The 24,206-nt window shown below is 38.1% G+C and overlaps 1 protein-coding gene across 1 annotated transcript in view; it reads left to right on the top strand.

Annotated features, from left to right (window-relative positions):
- LOC146385308 (alpha-1,6-mannosylglycoprotein 6-beta-N-acetylglucosaminyltransferase B-like) overlaps positions 1–24,206 on the top strand; it is a 119,916-nt gene that overhangs the window by 60,907 nt on the left and 34,803 nt on the right. The window contains exons 5-8 of the mRNA XM_084930967.1: positions 1,287–1,363; positions 1,862–2,041; positions 4,114–4,278; positions 15,070–15,239. Of these exons, the coding sequence (XP_084787093.1) occupies positions 1,287–1,363; positions 1,862–2,041; positions 4,114–4,278; positions 15,070–15,239 (592 nt within the window). The remainder of the gene's footprint in view (positions 1–1,286; positions 1,364–1,861; positions 2,042–4,113; positions 4,279–15,069; positions 15,240–24,206) is intronic.

Genomic DNA, 24,206 nt, shown 5'->3' with positions numbered 1-24,206 from the left:
GGGACAACGGCACACGCCAAAATGAAAACAGTGCTGCTTTTTCTAATCACAGATGAATTGAAACACTGCTGGAAGACTTTATTATCATACGGCTCAGTGGCGGTTTATTTATCTCGTGGTCAGGCATGTGCGAGAAGAAACAACAGGAGAAATAGAGTTAGAAGACGTGATTAGAATTTCCTTCCCTTCAAACACTGGCAAGGCTTTTATGTTCCATCTAGAAGGGACAGAAGTCAAGTTTTTATCTAGTTAATTGACCACATTTTCAGTTGTTGCCTTAGTGGTTGCTATTGTAATCACATTTGCAGCCAATCCGTGTATGTTTTCAGTTGATGGAAACAAGCCCCAGGGAAGACTTATGTAGAGAAATGTCTCTTTTTCATTAGGCAAATGGAAACAGACAGAATCTAAGAGAAGACAGATGTGATGGTCCGGAGAGAGAACTAGGGAGAGAAGGAGGGGATTTAAAAGAGAGGGGGAAAGAGCGAGAAAATCTAACTGCAATGGTTCTCTTCTCGGGCACAGTCTTCCCTTCTTCTCACATCGGCAGCAGAGAGGCAGTTAACTAAGTCATTGGAGCAATTAATGCAGTGTGTGCAGCCTAAGTGAGCAGACGTAGTTGCTAGCGTAACTGAAGGATGGTTGGCGGCAGCGGGAGACAGACTGCTTTGTCAGGCCCAGTGAATATTGTGCACTGCAGTAGATATGTTGCAAGGCTGCAAAGGGAAAACCACAGAGATTTATGAGCTCTTCACAGTATGTATGACATAAACAGTAAATGATTGTGTTATGGAAGGAAGTGAATATTGCTATGAAATTTCCATAGGCAAGTGGAGTGAAGCTGTTACTGTGAGTAATGCTGTAACCTCTTGGTTCTCAGAGGGCAGCCTTTGGGTCAGACGAGTTCACGTCTAGTCATTTTGAGTAAATAAATCGATTAGCAGAAACGAGACTGGAATTTTAAAGAGACTTTGACAAGCTCCATATGCTGATAAATGAGCTGATAGATAGTATTACATTGGCTGATTGCTATTGGAAATGTTATATTCACTGGAGAATAAATATTCTCATTAGAGCCAACTGATTTAAGTGAACTAAGCCTGCAAGCCTGTAGACTAATGAAGCATCAGTGATTGTGGCTAATTTTACTCACAGCAGGCGTAAGTCAATTGATCATTTAACTGGATATTTACAAATGTAAATATCTTCTGTAAAATGTGAAGCTTATAAATCACAGATTGATGTTTTAATCTGGAAGCAAAAGTTCACTCACTGTGTCTTTTCAGTATTGAGAGATGGGTCGTCAAGTCAGTGTGAAGTGCCGAGAGACCCCCGCTTCCCAGAGTGTCCTGGAAAAGTAGATGTGAGTATTTAGCTGTTCTCTTCATTTCACTGTGTGAAACTGACTAGTTGATTTGGGCTTAATGAGGGTATAACTACCCAATTAAATAATAAACTTTAAGATACTACATCTAAAAGAAAAAATAACACGATTTCTATCAACACTAATTTGGTTTTGGCAGCATGGCTCTGTAATGTGACCTCTCCACCCTTCCTCACGCATACACACTTCCCAGCTGTTAGATTTCCATTTCTTCTTCTGGCTTTATGAAAAGCCAGAAGAAGAAAGAAGCACAGAACATAACAGGCGTCAGTGTCAGTAAATATGACACTAAATAAAGAGTTATGATGGGTTTCAAAGCATATATATATATATATATATATATATATATATATATATATATATATATATATATATACACACACATATATATATATATTGGAGTCAGATCATTAAATCTTTGGTAAGTAATTTTTCTGTTTTTGCGTGTATACATATTTCTCCCTGTGTGTCCTCTAGTGGATGCGTGCACGGTGGACATCAGATCCTTGCTATGCCTTCTATGGTGTTGATGGTTCAGACTGCTCTTTCCTCATCTACCTGAGTGAGGTGGAGTGGTTCTGCCCCCCACTGGCCTGGAGGAACCAAAGCAGCCCCCCTACCCAGCATACACAGCCAGCAAAGTCCCCCAAGAGACAAGTAAGGGAGCAGTAGTGCTATTAGAAACACAGGCTGCCAACAGACAGCTGATGGATGTACAATAAACCCACAAGTGATGATGCTTGGCTCACCATCTCAGCAATGTGAAGATGATGTGTTAATAAAAATCACAAAGGGAATCTGTGCCACAGTTGCTTAAAAATTTGTAATTTCGTAAAATTCTGTGAAATAAGGGCCAAAAAATCCAGAAGAAAGAAGTAAAAATTAGAAATTGCCTGTACTGCCACTCTGTTCATATATATTGTATTGACTGTATTTTTTTCCAGTAGTTGAGAAAATTTATAGTGAAACATCAAAGAAACTGATTTTTTTTGTCTCATGACATGAATAAAACATGTTACCAATATGTAGATACTTACTTCTTGTAAGGCTTTTATTGTAACACTTTCCCACGCTGTTGACACCTAAACAAACATCTGGTCAGCAGATGGAATACTTAAATGTTAATTACTTGCCTCGGTATAAAATGTTCTTGGATGAAACTTTAATTTGTCCCTCAGTCAGTTAGACTTAATAACAAGCATCTCCTGCAGGACAGACAGAGCAGCACTGACTCAAAGATAGCAGCAGGCTCTGCTGATTTCTTGTGTACTGGAAGCATGTAAAGTGCGAGGTGATGTTGCTGGTAAGTTATTTATTAAGATGTGCGTGTTTAGAGAAGTAGCTTTTGATTCAGTGCAAGCCTAAGATAGCAAATGACTTGTAATCCAGATTTCTGTTTGCTAAGGTTTTTACTTTAAGGGTTGGAAATATCTGCTTTCATTCACCTTTCTTATTTTCACCTTTTTTATTTTTAAACTTAAAAAAATCAAATTGTAAGTTTTGTAGAGGAAAGAAAGTTGAGTCAAGATGGTGGAAAACAGAGTGCCACAGAGGGAAAATGGCTTTAGACAAGCAATATTGTGTTAGTTAACTGCTGGAACTGACAAATAGGGCATGTTTGTACTATAATTATAGTGTTTTCAAAAAATTGTTTTTCTCTCTCTGCCATTTCTCTGAAAGTGCAGCCTTTGTATTATGATTTCATGCTGCCGTTAGTAACAACAGAAATGTAAAAAACTAGCCTGAGGTCGGTGAGCTGTTAATAAATGTCCAGAGTAGCAGTCAAAAGAATTTAACAGTCCTTTTCTTCAGAAGAAACCTTACAGTTGAGTAAGGTGTCTGACCCTGCTCACTCCCTATTTAAAGCAGACCTCATCCACGGCTGCTAATACTGATTGATTTTTAATGTTAAAAAATTAATACATTTTCTGACAGCAAACCTGACGGTGCCTTCAGGTGCAAATCTGCGCAGTGGTAATACAGGACTATGGATTTTGAAATTCAAAATAGGGAACAAGGACAGAACTGTGCACTGAATCTGAATATAGTGGCACCTTTCTCAGTCACATTCTTCCACTCAGACCGCATCACGAGTCTTTGAAATAGTTAAAAATGTGATGCCTGCACAATGTTTGCAGTTTCACTTTTCCTTTCTTTTAATAACTGTCTTAAGAGCGACATCTTTAGAAACTAACCGGAATGCTAATACAAATGAAGACCAATCGACTCCCTGACAAAAATAACTGAACTATTTGTGTTTTATAAAAACATTGCTGAGCCAAAGCTTTTAGAGTAGAAAACTCAAAGCATTAGTTAGAAAGACTGCATTTGCTCATAGCTGCTCCTTGTATATTTCATTGACAGAGGTACTTTAATATTACGTGTGGTACTTAGTACTAGTAACAGTAGTACTGGTATGTAATAGTACGTTATGAGTGTTAAAGCTGACTGAATTTTAGTCCCTCTGTGCTGCAGATGGGATGAAAAACATGGCAAAATTATTTATTGTTTGGCTACCAGCCTGCATTTGCAGGTATTGCTGAATTACCGTGACATACCTTCATAGCTATGGTGTTTACTGGCAGTATAACCAAAGCTTTTAACACCCATGCTGCTGTAGAATACAAAACAGGCACCACAGAGCTCAAAATGTGGGCCCTGTGCTGCCCAAATCTTACACTTTACCTGATTTTGTTACCAGCTTACCTTTTATATTCTCACATTCCCAGGCTGCCTTCCGTACAGACCTCTCTGTGTTGCTGGACCAGGTTGGGACAGGTAAGGAGTCCCTCAGCTTTATGAAGCGGCGAATCCGGCGACTTGCACAACAGTGGGCAACAGCTGCCAATCGTCTGGATGCCAAATTGGAGCAACAGTGGAGAGACCAGAAGAAGGTAAGTCTTTTTGCTTTGATTATAACAGCATTTTCTTTTAACCGCAGTATCATTTAGGTTGCATTTGAAGCTGTACAGTAACCATTCATGACAGAGGCTGTGTGTGAGTGAAAGGCAGCCATTTATCCTTGCATACGATAAATGAGGGCGAAGAAGCCAAAGCAAGTAAGGTGATGAAATGATGATGATGAATGATTGGGATTATAGTGATATGTATGCAGTAGTGCTAGAGGACAAAGAGTAAGATGAGAAAGAAAGGGAAGGAGAGGGAGAATGGATTAGCAAAGGACTGTTAAAAATAGGGAAGGTAGTGAGACACGCCTGAGATGAGCGAGACATTAGGCCTGGAAGACTACGCTGCTTGTTGATTAAGGGTACTTCATTAAACTGAAGGTGTAATCTAAAAGCTTACTTTTGCAGCTTAATTTTTTTGGTGCATGTTACCCTTAACACCACAATTTTTGGTTGTTTATACTCCCCTTGATTTTTCCCTTCTCTGAGCACACTCACACTCTTTTACTTAAGGTAGTAATGATGAATGAATGCATTAATGTGAGAAGGCAGACTGAGCAAGCATTCTGCGTCCTCTTTCCAAAATATTTCTCTCTGCCCACATCTCTCTCTAAAATAAGTTAACATGGGTGGAAATAGTCCTCTGTCACTGTGATTGATGCTCTTCTTTCTTGTTCTGCACTGAGGGGATTTGTTATCCTCTATCGTGCCTTCGTGGCTGCTTCAACTGTGTATGCCTTACAAAATGCTGCCGCTGCTATCTCAACAGCAGATGTCCTGGCGTTTGTAAGAGTTAGCCTTGGCTGTCTAAAGCTGTTTATCACAATAATTAGAAACGGAAGTTTAAAAAAAAAACATGTGCATCTGTGTATTCCCTGTCAGTCTGTGTGGGTCTGTGTTTATGCTTGACTACTAATTGGATATCATGACAATAAAAAAGAAATGCCAAATGCAGCAGCTCTTACATTTTATTTAGCATTTAAAGCTCAGTCTTAACCAGAGACGCACACTTTTTTTTTTCACTGTTAACGCTCAAGATTGGTTTCCATTGAAATTTCAAATTAAGGTCACTCAGTAGTCTGTTGAGGGAATCACTGCCTGATTTTAAATGACTCTGACCCTGAAAAAGAAGCACTAACATTTGTCTTTGACACGATCCCTGTTCCCATTAGCAGGACTGTGCCTGATTATACCATCTAGAGATGCACTGATTGCAATTTTCTTGTCCGATTCTGATTTTTCCTTAAGCGTGACCTGCAGATACAGATTTTTACAAATTCAGATTTTCTTTCTAAGCATGTACAAACAAAAATCAAGTTTTATTCAGTGAAAATGTTTATTTTCATAATAAAATAAATGATTAATCTTTAAAAATTTCCCCAAACTGCAGTAAGTTGACATAGTTTCCTTTACCAAACACAATAAAGATAACACAAGAGATATATGGAATGTATTAAACAGTATAATCAAAAATGAATCAAGGAATAATGATTACCCTGGGTACTTTATAGAAGGGACAAGAAGTATTAATAACATGGAAGAGATAGTAAATGGCTTTAATGAATTCTTCATAAACATAGGGCCAAAACTGGCAGAAGAAATAAAGGTTGATGGAATAGAAAGGGACACTGGTGAAAATATTGAAAGGAATAGTAGCTCAATGTTTTTAAGAGCAGTGGAAGAGAAAGAGATTTATGACATAGTTAGAGGACTTAAGAACAAAACCAGTACAGACTGGAATGATATTGATATGTTAACAGTAAAGACGGTTATTGATGGTATTGTAAAACCATTAAAATATATATTCAACTTCTCGTTTCAAAAAGGAGTTTTTCCACAAAAAATGAAAGTTGCTAAAGTTATTCCCATTTACAAAACCAGTGAAAGGCATCATTTTACAAACTATAGACCAGTGTCAATACTCTCCCAGTTCTCTAAGATACTGGAAAAACTCTTCATAAAAAGATTTGACAGTTTTGTGGAAAAATGTGAATTAATGACAGATAGTCAGTATGGGTTCAGAAGCAACAGATCAACAGCTTTGGCACTGATAGATTTAATGGAAAAGATAACGGAATGTATGGATAATAAGAGGTATGCGCTCGGCGTTTTCTTAGATCTAAAGAAGGCGTTTGATACTGTTAATCGTGAAATTCTATTAAAAAAATTGGAAAAGTACGGGTTTAGGGGAGTGGTTTTGGAATGGTTAAAAAGCTATGTAGGGAATAGGCAACGATATGTACAAATAAATGAATATAAATCTAATTTGATGGATATAGCTTGTGGAGTACCTCAAGGTTCAGTACTGGGTCCAAAAATGTTTATTATGTACTTAAATGATATCTGCAGAGTATCGGAGATTTTAAAGTTTGTAATATTTGCAGATGACACAAATATACTGTGTTCAGGTGTGGAATTGCCACAGGTTTTGGGGATGATCACACAGGAATTAACGATATTAAAGAAGTGGTTTGATATAAATAAATTATCATTGAATCTAGATAAAACCAAATTTATGTTGTTTGGAAACCAAAAGAAAAACATGTGTTGACAATGTATATTTAGAAAGAGTAAATGAAATAAAATTTCTTGGGGTGATCATTGACCACAAGCTCTGTTGGAAGCCACACATTACTTATGTTCGGGGGAAATTGGCACGGGGCATTGCCGTCCTGGGGAAAGCAAAGCATATGTTGGATCAGAAAGCACTGCACATTTTATACTGTGCTTTACTACTGCCATATATGAGCTACTGTGTAGAGGTCTGGGGAAACACATACAAAAGTAACACACAAACAATAACTATAATACAGAAAAGGGCCATTAGATTAATAAATAATGTGGGGTACAGGGACCATACAAATGCACTCTTTGTCAAAATGCAAGCTATTAAATTCCAAGACTTGGTGAAGCTTAAAACAGCGCAAATAATGTATAAAGTAAGAAATAAATTGCTTCCCAAAGAAATCTGTAAATTGTTCATAGAAAGAGAAGGTGGGTATAACTTAAGAGGGAAATGGAATTTAAAAATACAAAGTGCTAGAACAACTTTAAAAACGATGTCCATCTCAATTGCAGGAGTTAAATTATAGAACAGTCTAACAGAAGAAATAAAAGACAGTAAAAACATAAAACAGTTTAAAGTACAATATAAAAACCTAATTTTAAATAAGTATAAGAATGAAGAAAACGGGGTTAACCCAGGACGGTAATGATGCTGGTAATGGTGTTGTGGTTCTTTTTTTGGTTTTTTTGTTTTGGTTTATTTGTTTTTCCATAAATTGTGTATCTGCAAATATACACATTTTGTATTTTTCATATGAAAGAAACTATACTGTGGTGGGGCTTGCTAATTTCTTGTTTTTGATTTATGTATGTTTTGTTTTGTTTTGCTTTACTTTTGTTTCATATGTTGTTTGTTTAATTTAAGACAAAAAAAAAAATAAATGAATGAGAGCTAAAACTTGAGGGGGTAGGGACAAATAAGTAAATACTTCTGCCTACTCCTTTTCAAACAAATAATGGAATGATATTTTGTAATGATTGTGAAGGCACATGTTTGAAATGTTTGAAATAAAATGAACTGAACTGAACTGAACTGAAATAAAATTAGGTGAAACTCATTCCCATTACCTTTATTTTTTATTCCAGTATGCTCCAATGCTCTGGCTCTTGCCAGGGCTGCCTGCTTGTGGATGAGTCAGAGCTGTGGATTGCTTTAGCTTTAGCCACAGCCACTTTTCCTTCGCTAGCTTCTGTGAAATTATTATGTTCAGCTGGGTGAAAGTGATTTATTGCTAGTTTTTGTGGTGCCCCCCCTCACAGTTTTCTTTGCTGAACTATGGATCTTTACTCATGATGAGTGTGTTTGACTTTTAATTGCGCTCCTGTTTATGTGTTGAGCACCGTCTGGTCAGTTCATCTCTAGTCTTTGCTTTTCCAATGAGGCTTTGTTGATTCAGTTCTGTTTCTTTGTTTGGCTCAGGCTTTGATTGTAACCAGAGTAGATGTTTCCCTAGAAGAAGAATAAATTAGTAGAACACAGAAGCAGGTATGGTAGGCGACAAGATCAAGAAGAAGAGGAAATGAAAGACAAAGCAAGGCAAACAGGGAGTGTGTGGGCATGTGTGCATTTGTGTGTGTACATATCACAGCAGCTCTGGACATTTGAGTAATGTAATTATGAAGGGTTTACCTGAAAGTCACAGCAGAATAGATTTTCTACAGTCAAGTGTATTTGCAAGTGAGTGATATTTTGTATCAGAGTGAACAATGACGTAAAAGCCTGCCTTAAGTATTCTAGGAAATCTCTTTGTGAGTGCCAATTTCCTTAGTGAGTCTGAGGTTCAGAAAGAATACAGTCGACCTCTTGGTTCACTTCCCTTTCAAAGCAATGATACATTTAAAATAATTTTTTTTCACCATCGTTATGAAACTGAATATAAAGTCAGGGCCGATATTTTTTTTTTGCCATTAGAATCAATCTGAACAAAAGCTGTTTTCATTTTGTTAGACATCAAAGGAAATATATTTAGCTAAGTTCAGGAATCATTGAAGGGTTTTTGAAAGATGAGGGTACAGATTCAAAGACGCTGACCTTATCCCGTTAACCTACAAAGCAACAGATTCGCTGGCTGTCTGCTAGTAGTTTTAGTATCTCCCCGTGTCACTTTATGTGCATCTGTGCTTCCTTGAGTGTGCACATTTAGTGTGTTTGTCAGCAAATGTCAAGCTGCTAATTCCCCTTCTCTCTATCTCTGCCCTCTTGAGATTTAATAGATCTCTGACTGATGAAGTGCAGACAGTGTGGAAGGATAAGTGAGGAGTGAGGAACTGGGGTAGGGGTAAAAGAAAAAGCTGTTAGAGGAAAGAGGAAGAGGAGGAAGCAAGTTGAAAGAATATGAAAACAAGCAGGAAAGACATGAGTATAAGTAAAGAGGGGAAAGTTGTTTGTAGGGCCATGAAAGGAGGATGAGGAAGAAGGTGAAATTAAGGGTAGAGTAGTGATCTTTGTCGGTGCCAGCTTGTGTTGCCTCCCATGGCTGGACAGCTGCAACCTTCTTCGGGGGCACGATGAATGAGAGAACCAGGTCTCACACACACACGCACACACACACACACACACACACACACACACACACACACACACACACACACACACACATGTCCATACAAAGTCCTGTTCTAACAGATGCTAAGCCAAGAATTTGCATACTTCTGTCGTTACCCTGTTAGTGATGTCTCGAGCTGAGGATACCACTGGATGGGTAACACATACTTAACAGTCACTTCTGCGCTCCCGCTCTCAAGTGTATGCACCAAGGTCTTTCCAAGGATTTCACTTTGACTCAGACTCATATTGCATAAACATTTCAAAGACTAGACTTTCTTTACTACAACTTATCTAACGGCATTTAGAACAGAAAGATACTGTGAAAATACTGTGATTCAAATTGGTGGTGCATGAACATACACGCAAACAGATGGGACAGATGTAAAGGTGAGCAAGGTATTGTACCTCTGTTTGTGTCTCCGTGGGTTTCATGAGGCTTTATTCAGTCCCTATGGGATGTTAACTGGAAAAATTAGCTTCAGAGCTTTTTGAGAGTCCCCAAGCTCACTGCGAGTGAGCATTTATGCTGAACACACACAGGGGATTTTAACTGGAGTTCATTGATGTATGTCAGCGTGAAACAAATACACAAAAAAATCAGCACTTTCAGACACGCACACACACAACCACACACACACCATCTGGGAGTACCATAAGTCCACTGTATAAAGTACTCAACTCTCTTGTGTGTTATCCAGATTCCTGAGGGAGGCAATTGGCTGTGACACACATAGTTTATGAGGCTTCACAGTTATTCCTTCTGTTGTTTACTTTCCATTGTGTAGCTTTCTACCTGTTCATATTCATTTTGAAGCGAGCAAGTATGTAAAATTGCTATGGTGGCAGGAGTGTGTATTGGTTTGCCTCTCATCTCTCAAGATTTTGATTCTCTTTTGGTAACACAAACTTTACCTCTCTACATTTTTTATAAATTCTGTTGTCATAAGTTCCCATACAGAATGAATTTATAATTATAAATTAAAGTAAAATACTTTCTATTAGAAAGGAAGCCCCGTCAGCAGTTTAGATCTCAGCTGATATATCAGCTGATGTTAGCTATTTGCCAATATATTGGTTTCAGCATGTCCAATGAACATGAAAATGAACAAAGTAAAGAAGAGACAGATAATTCATGCTGCAAATTACGCTCCATTCTTTGAATGCTGCAGACACAACAACAAGTTGTTGTTGCTTTTTAACCCTTGTGTTGTCCTCGGGTCAAAAATGACCCCAGGTGTATGGGAATCACGAGGACATTACAAGGATTAATTTTATGTATTGTATTTTTAAGCTGCATTGTCATATGATCTTACTGAGGACTCATAACTTAAAGGGAAATCTGTTTTTGTTCCCTGTGTCTGAAAGCACATATCCAGTACTGGTTGGGCTCTAGTTTAGATCACAAGGGAGTTGCCAGCTTTTATAGTGAACTCTTCCTCTCCTGCTATTAACTTTGCATTTGTGTATGGATGCCAGTTTATAGAATCCAGTCTACAGTTATTCAGCGCTGCTGCCACTGTGTGATTTTCCTCATATTTATTTATCAGTTTTACTGTTGTGCCAGTAGTTGAAATTCAGCTCCTTCTGTCTCCATTTCTGCATCGATGCCAGTGTTTCACTGATACACCCTATAACCAACACCAACACCGAGCCAGGGAATAGTATTGGTGCCATGTATTCTCACTCTTGCCATCTGCCACCCAAACTGTAATTAAATTTCACTTATCTTTTTATGAAGCAGAAGTTAATAGAGCAGGTTTATTCAATCAGGGGATTTTTCACGCCAGCTGGAGTCTCACTGGAGCTTGACTCTGCTGTATACACATTATTGTCCAGAGTTGTATACACGCTTTATTTTCAAGTAAGTACATCAGTGAAATTACTTGATCAAATGTGCTGAGTGTGTGAAGTTAAAAACACCACTATATAATAATAAAGCTAAACAAATGTAGTGTACAAACATATTGTTGAGTATTAAGAATATGTGTACGGATATTAGGTCCCGAAAGTGAGACAGCGTGTTAATGAGGCTCTACATTAGTATCGACTATATGAGCAGCTCCCCTAATATTTAAAGATCTATATATGCACTTTGCAGCATGAGTCACAGGATTTTGGTGGACACCAAAATATTAAAAATATTACTCTGGGACTCCAAAAAAGAGAGCTTATTTTGCATCATAACTGCTGAATGTGTAGATAGGCAATAATTTAAGCAGAACTTTGCCATGTGAACCTAAAGTATGATGACATCTCAATGTTACGTTCACAACCTGTTTCCATGGCCAGCTGAAAATATTGTTAAACATTTATTGTGGGTTGAAATCAATAATTAATTTCGTTTAGTACAGTTTTTCCGTTTTTCTCATTTTGTTATTCAGATGCAGTCTGTCCCCTGGTCATAAAATGACTCATATTTTGTAGCAGTTTTGTGTGTATGTATGTATATTGTGTGCAGGTGCACATGTTCAATATTAGCACGCATAATTAGGAGGGGGAGAGTGAAATGAGTGCCATTGTGGCATATATCTGAAAAGCTCTTGGATGCTTTTAGACATTATCTTCTACAGCTAACAGATTTAAAAGTACAGACACAGGAAACACTAATGCGTCTCACCATTTGTATGCGCTTACACACAAATGGTGAGACAGTAAACAAGGCCTTGGAAAACTTCCTGGCAAACTCCTCGCATTTGGTTTTAAGCTCATTATGTATGTTGCATGGTCAAAGTTGCAGGCTCCATTTGCCAGCAAAAGCAGCTGGAGGTGTTCATGCTGTGTTAGTTAATCAGGATTACTGAGCAAAGCAACGTTTGGACATGACTGTGTCTAATCCACTGTGAAAAGTAACGTGTTGCTCATTTCTCGCTGGGCTGCACTAATTATGTAGCAGCTAGGTGAACATGCATGACAGGACTGTAGCCTCTATGTGAAGATTTGTATAACAGTTCAAGTCAAAGAGTAAAAGTTATTTTATTATGAAATTTACATGTTTTGCATAGTATATATTTTTAAAAGTTCATATTAGATTTCTAAGAATTTTTACCACAGTGTTTTTCTGTGTGTATATGAAAGATGTTGTTCCATTGGAGCATGAGGAGTAATTCAGTGGGGATTTCCATAATTTCCTTTTCAAACACTTTGAAATTCCAATGATATTAATCCTCAAAGTCATTAAAACATTGTGCAGAGTAGAAACTTAACTTTCCAAGAGCTTAGCAATATCTATTATGCAAATATTTAAAAGTGTTATAATGGACATCAGGTTGGAGTGAATGTACTTCATCGTAAACATCTGTACATTATGTGCACATACAGGACTTAATATATTTTAATATCTGTCATAAAAAGAAGAAAACACAAATATATTTTGGAAATTAGTCAAAAACGTGTTTATACTGATGAATTATGTTGTTTATATTGTTATGTATTAGGTAAATACCAAACTGATTTCACGTTTTATACCCAAATTTGAGCCGGTGAAGTGAACTTTGCCGAGAAGTCAGAAATTAGCATAACAAGCTTTACTTTCAACCTGTGAAACTATTTTTTTTTCTTTTCAGGAATGCAAATAAATAACTGTAATTTGGCATTTTACTATTTTTTTCAGCTTTTTTGTGAAACGGTAAACTTTTAATAATATATTCAAATTTTAGATTACATTTTAGCATAAAAAGTTGCTTTTTCATTAAAGACCGAGCACATATCAGCAGCACAGGAGCACCACAGGGAACTGTGCTGTCCCCACTTCTCTTCACCCTGTACACCTCTGACTTCTGCTACAACTCTGAATTATGCCACATTCAGAAGTTTGCAGACGACACAGCCATCATGGGGTGTATCTGGGATGATCAGGAAGAGGAGTACAGAAGTCTGGTGAGGAACTTTGTCGCATGGAGTCACACAAACCACCTGCAACTCAACACCTCAAAGACTAAGGAACTGGTTGTGGACTTTGGGAGGTCCAGAGCAGGTCCACTGCCGGTTCAGATAGAGGGGGAGGAGGTGGAGGTGGTCAACAAGTACAAGTACCTCGGGCTGTGGGTGGACAACAAACTGGACTGGTCATGCAACACAGAGCACCTGTATAAAAAAGCCCAAAGCCGACTGTACTTCCTCAGGAGGCTGAGGTCTTTTAACATCTGCAGGAAGCTCCTGAGGATGTTTTACCAGTCGGTGGTTGCTGGAGTACTTTTCTATGCTGTGGTGTGCTGGGGGAGCAGCACAGCAAAGAAGGACTCATCCAGGCTGGAAAAACTGATCAGGAAGGCTGGCTCTGTGGTCGGCATGAAGCTGGACGCTCTGGTGACAGTGGCAGAGAAAAGGACACTAAAGAAACTGCTGGACATTATGGACAATGCTGGGCATCCTCTGCACACGGCCATAAACAACCAGAAGAGCCTGTTCAGTGACAGGTTGCTTCTCCCCAAGACAAGAACCAACAGACTTAAAAACTCCTTTGTCCCACACGCCATCAGACTGTTTAACTCCTCTCTGGAGGGGAGAGGGAGGAGAAACAGGAGGACAAAGGAGGGGGGAACAACTAAGCTGTAGTGCCTCTTCACCTCACTGTGCAATTACCTTTGTGCAATACTTTTTGTTAATAGTCAACGGTGCAATAGACTCCATACCTGAAATGTGCAATCCACTTGTATTTTTATTTTTATTTTATTCCTATTTATTCTATTTATCCCCTTTGTATATTTTTATCTATATATGTCTTTGTATTTATATATGTGTGTGTATATATATATATATATATATATATATATATATATATATATATAATATTCTGTAACTCTATAACTTCTGTCGGTGCTGTGCTTATTTGGAACCGAATTTCCCAGAGGAACCCACCCGAGGGATTAATAAAGTTTTATCTTATCTTATCTTATATTGGTGAATGAACCATTACAGAAACATGTAAAAATTGGTAATTGCTATTATTATTAATTTAGGGTGCCTGTGGCATAACTAGACCATCATAAATAAAACATGTTGACTGTAAAATTATGTCAATAAATATGATGTAGAATAGTGAAAATGTTTCAGGCAACAAGAAGACCTACAACAGATGTGATGGCCCCCTTAGATCTACTGTATTTTCACAATACAATGGAGTTAATCTGGGTTTAAATGAGGAGAAAAGAAACACAAAGAATTAAAACATGATACACTGAATTTTTATATGTTTAACTTCTCATCAGGCCTGTTCAAGATTTATTGTGCTCTTCATAGTTCTTTGGTTTTTGAGTACATTGGTTTGGAGCTACAGATAATAACTAAAGCTGTTGGGCTTATTTTTGTATTTTATAACGTTATTGGCATTGAGTTATTAATGTAGTCTAAGCATGATTTGAGACTCTCTATTCATATCTGTTGTTGGTTTTATCTAGTTATTAACAATTTAAAAACTATTCTGGTGACGTATTATTACTATTATCATTATTATTTTAGGTACATTCACTGAATTTTTTTTTTTTTTTGTGATTTTAATTTAATTTAAATACAGCAGAACATTATAAGAAACCACAAAAAACACGATTTTCGTAAAAACCTTTGTTTAAAGATTATTTATTATTAAACATTGTCCTTTCAAGTTTTCTTATGTACCCCATCTACAGACCTTTATTTTAACTCTTCTATAACGATGTGTTCTCTTTCAGATCCTCATTCATGTAGGCTTCCTAACTGAGGAGTCTGGAGATGTTTTCAGCCCAAAGGTGTTGAAGGGAGGGCCTCTAGGAGAGATGGTCCAATGGGCTGATATCCTCACTGCACTTCATGTTCTGGGACACAACCTCAAGATCTCCATGTCTGTCAAGGAACTTCAGGGGTGAGTTCTTTGTGCGCGAGATCTAACAAACCAGCGTTGGAGTGATTGGTTAGCAGTGGTTATCTTAATATCTTAATTATATAGAGCTATAGAGCTAATTGTTATGGGATGCTGTGTCAGGCAGAGAGTGGACCCAAGTGGAAGACTCTGCAGACAAACATAAACTCAAAACACAGCTTTATTAGCTTGCACCGGCAAACTTAACAAAACATAAGGCGGCGTTAACTGGAGAGGACTGACTGAAACACTGACAGACTGGACCGCGCACAGCATGAAGGAATATGATGACGAAATGACGTAGAACAGAAGGAAATTGGGGACTTAAATATACACATAAGGCAATTAGAGAGATGGAACACAGCTGGGGAAAACAAGACACAGGTGAGCTAAGTTTGAGTAACGACAGAGGAAGCAAAACTGAATATAACGCACACATGACAAGAGACTGTCAAACTAAAACAGGAAACTAACGCAGACTGAGACATACAGACTTGACAAAGACAAAGGAAGAATAAAAAGAGGCATGACAGACCACAGAGGCAGGCCACAGAGGGACCAGGCAGCACAGAGACATGACTGGGGAAACAGACCAGGACGACACAGAGAACAATGACCAAAACCACTCAAGAAACTGTAAGACTTCAAACATAAATCCTTAAAAAAAAAAAACAAAGGTAAACAAGAATACTCTAAACTAAAAAACAAGAAACTGCAACTCCAAACACTGAACATGACACTAATGTTTCTTGTGTACAGATTGGGGAAAAAAGGCATATATCCATCTATTTCATCCGTTTTCTAGCTGTTAATAGGATGAAAAGTAGAGTAAACTCCGGACAGGGCTAACACAGAGAGACAGAAAACCATTTACACTCACATTCACACTAACAGCCAATTTAGCCAATCAACTGATGCACTGTGTTTTTTTAATTTTGCATTTAAAGTCTGCTCATTTCCACTTGACGCCAGCATTAGCATCGAGGTTTCTAAGGTCCTGTCGCTGAATTGATCTGTTGCTGTATTGATCTCATGTAGGCTCAATCTGCAGCTTGATGTCAGTGCGACTACATTGGTGATTTTTCTTTTCCGTCCCGTGTCAGGATGATTACGCGTTTCTGCTTACTGATAAAGCTGAACTAGAGCCAGAACACACAGACATATGCATGGATGTAAATTTGTCGTGATTGAAAAGATCCTTCAAGCGTTGTCTAGTCTAAGTAATCAGGTTCATAGTCAAGACTGAACAAATCATAGGGGTTGTCATCTTCAATGTCAATGAATGGCTAATGTTTGACAGAAGAATTATGAACAGGCATATTGTGAGAAGACAGCTGACTCATACTAGGTGACGTCTTTGTTTGGCCTCGATTGAGCCGCTAGTCTTTGTCTTTCTGTCGTCGTCGATCAGCGCAGTGATACAGGTACAGAATATAGATCAATATAATGGTGCCTACAGAGGCCCGGCTGTTCTCTGCATTTCATACTGTGCTCTGCTCCGGACATCTCTCACAAATCATAGGAGAAGCATTGTATTGATGCCCAGCCTTTGGCAGACATTCTGTAGACATATAACGCAGCTGCAGGGGCCAAGAGAGTGTGGGACAATTTAGAAGAATTTCATATATAAAAAAGTGACTTTTGAGATTGATGGCACAATCGTTTTTGCTGCATGCACGTCACTGGAGTTTCTTGAGACCCTCTCACGTTACCCTCAAACCTGTCAATGTTAAAGTAAGTAAAGCTTTTAATGCTTTTCACAGTGGTCGTTATACTAACATGTAATAAAGGATAATGTAACACTGTTTACTGGGTCCATTCAGTGAACCCAGTAATGACAAGTTCAATTCTCAGAAGAGGATGCATTGTGAGGCACAGCTTTGTGCTGCTATGACGTGCAATTATACTGTATATTTAGCTTCAATATATCCTGCCACACGGCGAAGCTGCACACAAGTACATAGTGATTTGTTATTTAAAAAGCATAAGTATTGATTTTCTGTTTTTAGGCGCTGTGAAATACATGGGGGGCTTTTTTTTTTTGTCAACGAATGAATTAATTAAAGAATTCCCTCAACACTGCTGCATTTCTGTGTTAGGGCTGCATTCTCAGATAGTGGCTTTGTGTACATTCACACCATGCCCTGCGAATGCAATTATCACAGTGTGTTAGTAAACAGGCTGGAAAACAGGGAGCTTTTTGGTTTGATTACCTCGCAATGTAATTATCAGTGGTTCACACAGAAAAAGCCTCAGATGCAAATCAGCAGACACATTCAAGAACAATGCATTGCTGTTGTTTTATTTCGTATTAATACTGTATTTTTATTAGTATTTTAAGACAGATGTTGTGTTTTGGGGGGGTTGCAGATATTGTTGAGTCATTACATTCAGAAGCAAAAGGTCTGACAGTCCGGATGGACAAAATGACCAAGACAAATGAAAAAGCAGGCAAACAGACAACAGTTGCCCTAAAGATAAGGCTTGGTTAGATCTGAGACCAAACACAGATTTGGAAACATCTCACTTTCCTTTGGGCAACATTGAGCAGTGTTAAAATAAAGCTGAGCAAAAAAGTGTCCAGGGTCTATCCTTTTCCACCGTTTCACATTTCTGCATTGTGGTGTGTGTGTGAGTGAGAGAGCATAGCGGGTACAATATTGCTCTCATGACAACATCTGAAAGTTGTGATTGGCTTAGGAGGAAGCAGGGTAGCTGTAATTGGCCGCTGTGGGAATGATTAGGTGTTGTGTTTTCTTAGTGTATCACTCCCCTTTTTGTAGTTTTCAGTCTGCACTGCAGTCACATGGCTGGATATTATTTACTAGAGATGAGTGAAAAGAGCATGTCGAGACTTACTAAGGTATTGGAGCTATTGACTAAAATGACTTCTTTTAATAAAACTCACAATAGATTAAATTTTAAGGTATTGTTTATTTTAAAAAAATGTCTGTGACAAATCAAAATCCTATTTCATCCTGAAGGCTGTCAGCATGCAGATCAGACCGATGAAAAAATGTTTGTTGGAAAAGACAAAAAGAGAGTTCAGCAAAGTGCCGAGGTGGCATCTTTAGAGTTTATATTTGGTATTCAAATATGCAGATATTTTTTGAAGGCTCACTAATGAATGCCATTCTTTTGTTTGGAATCTCACAACATCCGTCATTTATGCACAAAGCAGAAATTTCACACATTTACCCCATGTTACCTGACCACACACTGCAGCACACACATCTCAGTTAATTCAGTACAGGTCTTTGCGTTTCACCATTTCTGCTGAGTATGCACCCCTCACATTGTGAAATACTGAGGCGCTTGATGGAAATAAAGCTGAATTTGATGCCAGTTAGATTGCCAGGGTACCTGAGATGTATTAGTGTTAGAGGGAGAGCAGACACGGCTCTCCTGCTCATTACCAACTGGAGGGTCTGGAACACCGATAGCTGCTCCCAGTCGTTGAAAAGCTAGATGGTCAGCACCTTTTGTGCCTTATCCTGCCACTACTGTTCTGTGACATAAAGAAGCTTTAATAATACTGGAAGATGAAAGAAAGTGGCACAGGCTAAAAGCGTAATGGCCTCTTACAGTTCAATGCCCACAGGACGCACGATACACAGCGAAGAAGTAAGTACAGTGAAGTAGCCTGGAAAATTGTTCATTTTCTGGTGCATCATCCTGGTGGCTTATGTTCACAGAGCATGTGTTGAGCGTAACATGAAAACTAAAAACATGGCATTGTGGGGACGGTTCACAGAGATGACATGTGGAAATCAAAAAATGTGCCTGCTAAAAACTGTAAACATATTAAATCTACTATATTTTATTAAAGTCGGTTTGAAAATGTGCCACAAGAAATTTCTTCCCCTTTGCATTTTACTGCTGAAGAGTACAAAATCTAACTGATCTAACTACAGTTATATTTGATTTAACTTACCTGGGTAATGGGAAAAGGCAATTTTAATTTTTATTGAGGATTTTTTTAAGCTATTGTTTTAAATAAGAGATCTATAATACATAGCATTGTAATACTATTTGATCATTATAACCTGCTTTTTTTACTTTGCTTTATTTTTTCCACTTTGAGTTTGTCTTACATGTAATAATTGCTTATTTTAAAAAGACAGTACTCCCCGTCCCACCTCCCTCAAACTGTCATGGTTATTTAAGAATCATAGCACGTACCAAAACTGCAACATCTGGTTTGATAGCTGTCGAAGATCTTTATTACAAGTCAAAATCCTTATCTCCCCTTGCTTCCTAGTTTCTCTGCCTCAGTACTGTCAACTCTTAGGCATCAATAAAAATGAAAAAGCCACAAAAAAAAAGGAGGAAATTGTTAAAAATATCTTCAGTCACGTCGCAAAGATTCGCTTTCTCCTTCTCATGCACGCCCTCTCCATGGATTCCTCAAAATTAAAGTGTCAAGCTACACAGCAGCATCCCTACTGCAGGTAATTTCTCAATTAATGTGAAGTTTCAGATTCAGGCATGGAGCTGAAAAGAGACAGTAGCACTGATTTATCGTCGTCTATACAGAACTTTGTGTTCTGTATATTTTACTGCTAATTTAGTTCCATGTAGAGGTACCACATTCTCATTTTTACCTGCACCTGCAGTCCTACAACTAGCTGCTATTATTTAGCAGCATTTTCAACAATTAGTGTTATTAGGGCTATTGCCTCGGGGCATTTCTACTATCGTTGCTTATTTTAATCATTATTAACACCGAGATCTGAGTAACTGCATCTCGTTCTGTAAGGTTTTCTTCACGGTGAATGACAACAGAATACTTGATCCTTGTAATGCTGCTGTTATAGGAAAATCACATTTTCCAGTCAGTTTGTCTTTTGAAGCTTCACAAAAGCTGATGTTTCAAGCCAGGAGACATGACAACTGTCAGCTTTACACCTCTCTGACAGTTAACCAGTTCTTTTAAGGCCCATCTGTTCACAAATCTTTTGCACTTTAGTTTTTATCCTTACTATAAAAGCACTTTCAATTTTTATCTCTCTCTTCCCCATTGCCAGCCATATTTCTTTCTCTATTTAAGTAAGTTTTAGTTACACTGTGGTATTTTTATATTTTCACTATGCCTTCCCCTTTGACAGTCAAACTACAAAAGTCAACAAATCACATTGTTATTGCTTTGCCCTCATTTTCTGTGAGCTCTGTTCAAACAGTTTGACCAGGCCTTTATTTTATCTCATACAATGATATCGTGCTGTATGATGATATGTGAAGACTGTGGTGCCACACCCCTTGCGCTGTTGGAACACCTTGGGTTTTTTGGGGGGGTTTTTTTGGTCTATTTAATTTTTTTTAATTCTTCAGTCTGAATGTTTTCTGGGGTATAAATACATCTGTCTTGTGTGAGAGAGGCCACATTTTACATGAAGAGAGATTCACTACACTACCACAGTGGCAGCATGCTGCAAAAGAACTAATGCTAGTTTGCATCATAAGCTCATTGCTATAAATCTGCTCTAGTCCAGAGATAGCTTACATAACCCGAGAGATTAATGCAAAAAGACCTATCTGCTGATGTTACGTAATGCCTTGTAAAATTGAATTGGTCTTCAGATTCTTTCTGCTGCACACTTGTTTTTCTCAGCATATTCTGTCTGCCTTCTGTGTTTCACTCATTTTTTGTAGAGGCTTTATCTTGTTATAAATATTTTTTCCACTTCTCTTTCCACTTTCACTTTGTCCAGTTGCTCTCATATATGGCTGAAAGTGTCAGAGTTTTTTTTTTGTTTTTTTGTAGTAAGAGGTATGGGTTTTTGAAAGTCAATAGTAATGTGTTTTACCCCTTTGCTGAGCATTTATTTTCTCAAAGTTTCAGTACTGTGCACTTCCCATTTATTTATATTTTGCTTTTAAGGAACAAGACTTTCTTTTAATTTTTTAAGTGATCATGATCAAGAGGTATCCAGGAATTCCAAATGTCCATCCAAGTTTTTCTTTTTATTAGCTTTTCCTTTTTTTCCTTTTCCTTTTCTTTTTTTTTTAGTTTTTTAGTTTTATTATTTTTTGTTAAAATAATTTAAACTTATCTATGAATCATTCAATTCAAACATAATTAAGGCACCTAACTCAAGTGATCAATTGGTGTTACTTTGTTACTATTACACAACTGGGAACAGATCATTTGTTCCAATTTGTGTATGAAAGATTCCTAAGATAACACAGTTTGACAGGAATAAAACAGAATTTTTTGCACCAACGAGGTTACTTCCAAAGAACTAGCTTAGCTGAAAAGGTGTTATATCTTGGCGTGGTGTGCAGAGTGTTCATAAAAAAGTTAAGGAAACTAGAGAAATGGAGAACAAAACAAAAAGTAGCAAAAACAATCTGCAGCTGGTGAGCGGTATCAGAAAGTCAACCAAAATCGAGCAAAGACCTAACACATCACCCGGGAGGTGCTGACAGATGAGCTGAGCTGATCTCTCAGGTGCATCTGACCTTTCAGATGGCTGGGGTGGCTGTAACTCAGGTAGCAAAAAAGGTCACCTGCTATTTGGAAGGTTAGTTGTTTGATCCCTGTCTGCTCCAGTCTGCACGCCAAATATTCTTGGACAAGATATGAACATCCACCCAGTATAAATGTGTGCGAAAGTTACATAAAATGCACTTATTTAGAAAGAACATAGCAAAAAAAGTGCTCAGTTAGAGTAAAAAGCATTGTATAAGAACCAGTCTGTTTACCATTTATATCAAATGTGATATCAGTAGAAAAGGGACTGTAAAGAAGCCAGTGTTAAGGAAGGGAAACTGTAAAAAAATGCTGCCCTATGGAGTGACATATCCATTTTAGACATTTTTGGTTCAAATTGTGGTTGATTTCAGTACCATCTGAAAAGCATCTGATTGACAACGGTGTAATTTTTCTGTGTGACAAACTAACTAAACACACTATCAGTGAAATACCAGGAAAACCCATCATGGACTAACCACCCCCCCAGTACCCAGACCTCCATTAATATTGAAGCATGAGGCATAAATGTGTGGGTCTAAATGTGTAATAAGTTTTGTTTGTTCTGAGCTGTTTCTGTTTATTTATGAGAAGGCAATCAAAAATAAAATTATTGTTGTGTATTTTTGTGCCTTGTAAATTTTTCTTCCCTATTTCTCTTTCCCTTTCCTCCCTCTTTCCTCCCGAGAATACACACACACACACACACACATGAACACCACCCAGTGTCTCCCCAAGTCTTCCACCTCCTCGTCACCCCCAGTCAAACAACTCCTTCACCTTGCGCCATCATTAAAGTGAAGCCTGTAGAGAGAGTGGAGTCAGTGACCTCAGTTCAACTCCTTTTATTCCATAGGCTGGCTATGAGCTGTTTTCCTGTGCCAAGCAGATAAGAGCACATGCATGCACATATATTTCAAACTCCACCCTTGCTTTTCTTGCATGTCTCACAATTGGGTTATCACGTTCCGTTATTGTTTTCCTTAGATCGCTGATTCTCATTTTTTCAGAAGTTTAGTGCTTTTTTTTCTTTCTTTTTTTCTGACTTTGTTGTGCAAGCCAGCAACTATATAGGTAGCAAACTTTTAAAGCAGCTGACTCAAAACATTATTATACAATTGGGTTTAAATGAGGGTAAGACACATTTCCTATTAAAAATATCCAAACTTTTAGGTATGAAGGGATGGTGTGTGTGATCTTTTGAATCCAAAGAACCTGCTGATCTGTGTGAAACGCCTAAAAAGACTTCTGAGTTAGCTCCTTCTTTAAGGGAAACTAGTACATTAACATTAATCATTTGTGGGATGTTAGTGTATATTTGTGCTTGGGGTATGTGAGACAGAGTGTCAGCTTGTCTCTTTGTTATAAACTGGAGCATACAAATGAGTCGTATGCTCACGCTGCACCATTTTAAACGCTTTAAGTGTCTGAGTTTGCAGAAAGACACCAACACTTCCCTCGCTCCTTCCTGCATCCAATTGTTTTGTGTCTCCTAACCTTTTTTCACTTTCTGTCTAGCCCCTACTTTCAGTGTGTCTCTGTTTCTTTCTCTTACCCCCTACAGCTGTTCTCTTCAAGGCTCAAATCAATGAGCTTGTTAGCAGATTCCCAGATTTGTAGAGCATTTCATCCCCCCTTACTCTTCTAACCCCTTACAGACTTAAACGCACACTGCAGTGGAACGCACACTTTGGTAAAGGGTTCCCAAAACCTTTGTTTCAAATCTGGAGAGCTGAGAGAAAGAATGGTTGTTGCCCGTGGGTGACTTCTTTCATTAGCCGTGTTGCAAATACAAACAGGACAAACTGCTGGCTCTGCTTTTTTTGCTGCTTTAGCAAAATCCTATTTACCTCTGAGATCATGTGTGTGCTGGTATAGTTATACTTGTAAATGTTTCATTTTTTATTTCTAGACCTTTAAAATGGAAAAAAAAATCTTTTTCTCCTTCTGTTTCTTCTTGGTGTGCTCCTGTTGGGACCTGCAACAGGTCACCTGCCTCCATCTCACCGAGTCCCTGGCTTCCTCCTCTGTCACACCAACCCTCTGCATTTCCTCTTTCACTGTGTCCATGAACCTTTTCTCAGGTCTTCCTCTTTTTCTCCTGCCTGGTAGCTGCATAGTCAACATCCTTTGTTCAGGTCTATCCACTGTCCCTTCACTGCTCATGTCCAAACCATCTCATCTTACTTCTCTAACTCTAACGTGAGCTGTCCCTCTGATGCACTCATTACTACTCTTGTCTATCCTGTTCGCTCCCCGTGAAGACATTAGCACAGTACCACAGTTCCTCTTTTGCTACCCGATCATAGGCTTTCTCTAGATCCACAAAGACACAGTGAAGCTCCTTCTGACCTTTTCTATACAAACATCTCATCTGTAGTGATCTTTCTGGGCATGAAGCCATACTGCTGCTCGCTAATCATCACCTCTCTTCTTAACCCAGGGCTGAAAGCTCTAAATAGTTTTAAAACATGAATAAAGTTGTAACATTATATTAA

Source organism: Perissodus microlepis, chromosome 6, assembly GCF_051167445.1.
Source record: "Perissodus microlepis isolate ML-2025 ecotype Zambia chromosome 6, ASM5116744v1, whole genome shotgun sequence".
In the NCBI taxonomy this organism is placed as follows: domain Eukaryota; kingdom Metazoa; phylum Chordata; class Actinopteri; order Cichliformes; family Cichlidae; genus Perissodus; species Perissodus microlepis.
Note: the sequence above shows the minus strand (reverse complement) of the source record. Positions and strands in the feature narration are given on the sequence as shown.